Source organism: Buceros rhinoceros, unplaced genomic scaffold (genome assembly GCF_000710305.1).
Source record: "Buceros rhinoceros silvestris isolate BGI_N320 unplaced genomic scaffold, ASM71030v1 scaffold19386, whole genome shotgun sequence".
Taxonomy (NCBI): Eukaryota; Metazoa; Chordata; class Aves; order Bucerotiformes; family Bucerotidae; genus Buceros; species Buceros rhinoceros.
Window position 1 is genome coordinate 10,642 of NW_010419531.1, and position 2,806 is coordinate 13,447.

The following is a 2,806-nucleotide window of genomic DNA, read 5'->3' on the forward strand; positions in this document are numbered from 1 at the left end:
AGCAGGAATTCCTCTTCCAATCCCCTGAGCCCTGAGCCTACCAACGTGAGGTTGGTACTGCTGCATTTCCCTCACCCTGACATTCACTTTACCGCTCCATTCTTCTAAAACATCTGGGATCTGAGTAACATTTGCATCCTCTTTTTTCCAAATGAAGCTCCTCAACTTCATCAGCTACAGAAGTCATTAGCGCTTTCACACTCTGTGCCATTAATGATTGGTCCCACGACGGATCTTTGAAGATTTGGGCTTATAATTTCTCTACAGTCTGACAGAAACCTGCCAGCAAAATCCCAGTCCCTGCTCAGCTGAGATCACACCTACCAGGCCGTTCCTTTACTAATACCATCTTTCTCGCTGTATGGATTGTCTGTGTGTCACCATTTACTTCACCGTTATCAGCAGCCCTGACATCTACATTTTTCGTTATCTAGAAAGTCACTTGTTAAAGCAAGAGACGAAAGTGGTTCTGTCTTTAATTTGTTCTTATTTTGCTTTGCACAGACCTTCATGCCCTTTATTATTTTCTTTGAAAAGGTGGTGGAAAATCTGGCCTGACCATTGCCCAGATCTTTCTTTGCTCTCTCTTAAGCATGCCCTGTCTTTGTTATTCCTTATGCCCAGGACACCACGGAGGATAGTGCGAGCCCACCTTCCCCAGAAGTAACTGCATGTCTCAGAGAGTGGCACTGGGGCTCTTCCCCGGTTCTAGGTGGGCAGTGGTTGCAAGCAGTAGGACCATGCCTTCCGTGGCCAGGAGAAGACCAGACTTGTGCCACTGAGTCTCCCTCCCATGGCTGATACCAATCCTTTCTTCCCTTTCAGGCACGGTCTCCTGCCTTCCCAGGACTGGAAGGGATGTTTGCAGTCACTGTGCCGAGGAAGAAGGAGATGGAGGAAAACCAGAAAGAGAAGATCCAGCAAACTGAGTGCTGATGGGAGCCGGGATGCTGAGCCCAGTCTGCACGGGAGGATGAAATTCTGTGTGCAACGCTGCAGAGAGATGGGTCGTGCAGACCTCTCGGGAGGGTCTGGGGCTGGCATGAACGCACCAGGAGGCTGTGGGAGCTCTGTACCTGCAGGGGGGCTGGAAGCTGCATACGAGGGCAAGACAAGATTCACCACTGCAGGTGGCAGGCAGCACAAACGCTTTGGAGCTATTTGGAGTATTTGAGCCAGTAGCTATTGCCTGCTTCAGTGCCACTTCTCTCCCGCCTTTTGCCCCTCCTTCACGGCCTCTCTCACGGCCTTTTACTAGCAGGGCACTTAGTCGTGGGACATGGCTGGAACCCAGCTCCACTGCAGCCCAGTGGTGGTTTGTCCTCCCTGCCCGCTTTCTTCTTCCTCTCCCTGCACTGCCCTGCTCTAGCGCTCATTCGGTAGCGGAGGGGACACCACGGAGGACTGCACTTATTGCACACTTTGAGCATTTTATTTTATTAGAAACTTATTTTAGAACCTAAAATAAACCTGTCTGAGAGAAAAAAAACTTCTGGCGCTTGTGTGTGCTTGTGGAGGATCACAACTACTGACAGCGTTAGGTGTACCTGTACCTGGCATTAGGTGTGAAGCAGCTTCTAAGGATTTTGCTATCTTCCCTTGCTCTATCAGTTCTGTTTTACTGAAGTTGCCTGTTCTTTTCTGACATTTTCACAGCAGGAAAGGGGAAATTAAATGCCACTAGCAAAGAAAGAGCCACAGGTTCAGTCTCTCCTTCTTGCTGTGCTTCAGAGTCTTCTATATTTCTCCCGTCTGGCTGTCCCTGTTCATTCATTCATTTATTCCTTTAGTCCTCACATTTTCCTGATAGATCTTTGACTGATATTAGGGCTCTCCACCCTCCTCTTGCTTAGGATGTTCGTGGTAATGTAAGCGTGACTCTGCCAGGTCCTGTCTCTGAAGAACCTCAATGTGTTTAGGTTTCATGTCGTCAGAGAATGCTCTTCATGCCCTCTCCAAACAGTCTGGAGTACGGCAGGACTGCTCTTGAACAGTCATTTCGCACCATCCTAGAAGAAAGCTTCACTAGGAAAGAAAGCCACACGTAGTTTCTTCTATATGGGTCCCCAGGGTGTGGCTGCTCAAGGAGGACGTGGTACAAAAATTAAGCTCTCAATCTTTTGGGTGGAAGAGTCTCTTGACTTGAGTAGAGGGCTTCGCTACCAGGACAGCTTTTCATTATTTCAGCAGGCACGTGGAGAGGTCTTCTTGCTGTGTGGCTTTCACCTTCCTTCCACAAGAGGTTCAGGCACACTGGTAACAAATGCACTCTGGGATGCTCAGACTGTAGGTAGTGGAGCAGCACCCAAAAAGTCCCAGCTAGCCCACCCTGGGGAGCATGTCTGGACTCCAGAACTCTTCAGCTACTCAGCTAGCCATGCAGTTTATGAAAAATTATACTCATTTCTCCACTGAGTTCCAGAGAAATGCGACAGAGGTGCAAGGGAAACTCGTCTGCTTCAGCAGTCCCACACAATTGCAGGGAGACGCTGAGGCAGAACCAAGCGAAGGCAGCACAGCCCAGCCTGGCACCAGGCATCTTCTCAGGCAAAGGATAACGTTGCAATTTTTTCAGGTCAGAATGATGTGTCTAGCTCAGCCTCCTCTCTCTGCCAGATGCTTTGGGGGCAGAGAAAAGGTGGGTTAGCCCCAGTGGGACTAAGGGCTAATCCAGCATTCCGCGGCACCACATCTTCTCTCAGTGCCTGGCAGCAGTTTGCTTTCTCTTCTCACGCGCAATGGGACGCTCTCTCCTACCGTAGCTAATAATTTCGGCGTTGTCTTTTCAGCCTGGATGTTCTCATCG

The 2,806-nt window shown here is 49.5% G+C and overlaps 1 protein-coding gene across 1 annotated transcript in view; it reads left to right on the forward strand.

Moving 5' to 3' along the window:
* The window catches only part of LAG3 (lymphocyte-activation gene 3), a 5,762-nt gene extending 4,826 nt beyond the window's left edge, over positions 1–936 (forward strand). The window contains exon 8 of the mRNA XM_010138981.1: positions 826–936. Coding sequence (XP_010137283.1) covers positions 826–936 — 111 coding nt within the window. The remainder of the gene's footprint in view (positions 1–825) is intronic.
* The last annotated feature ends 1,870 nt before the right edge of the window (positions 937–2,806 follow it).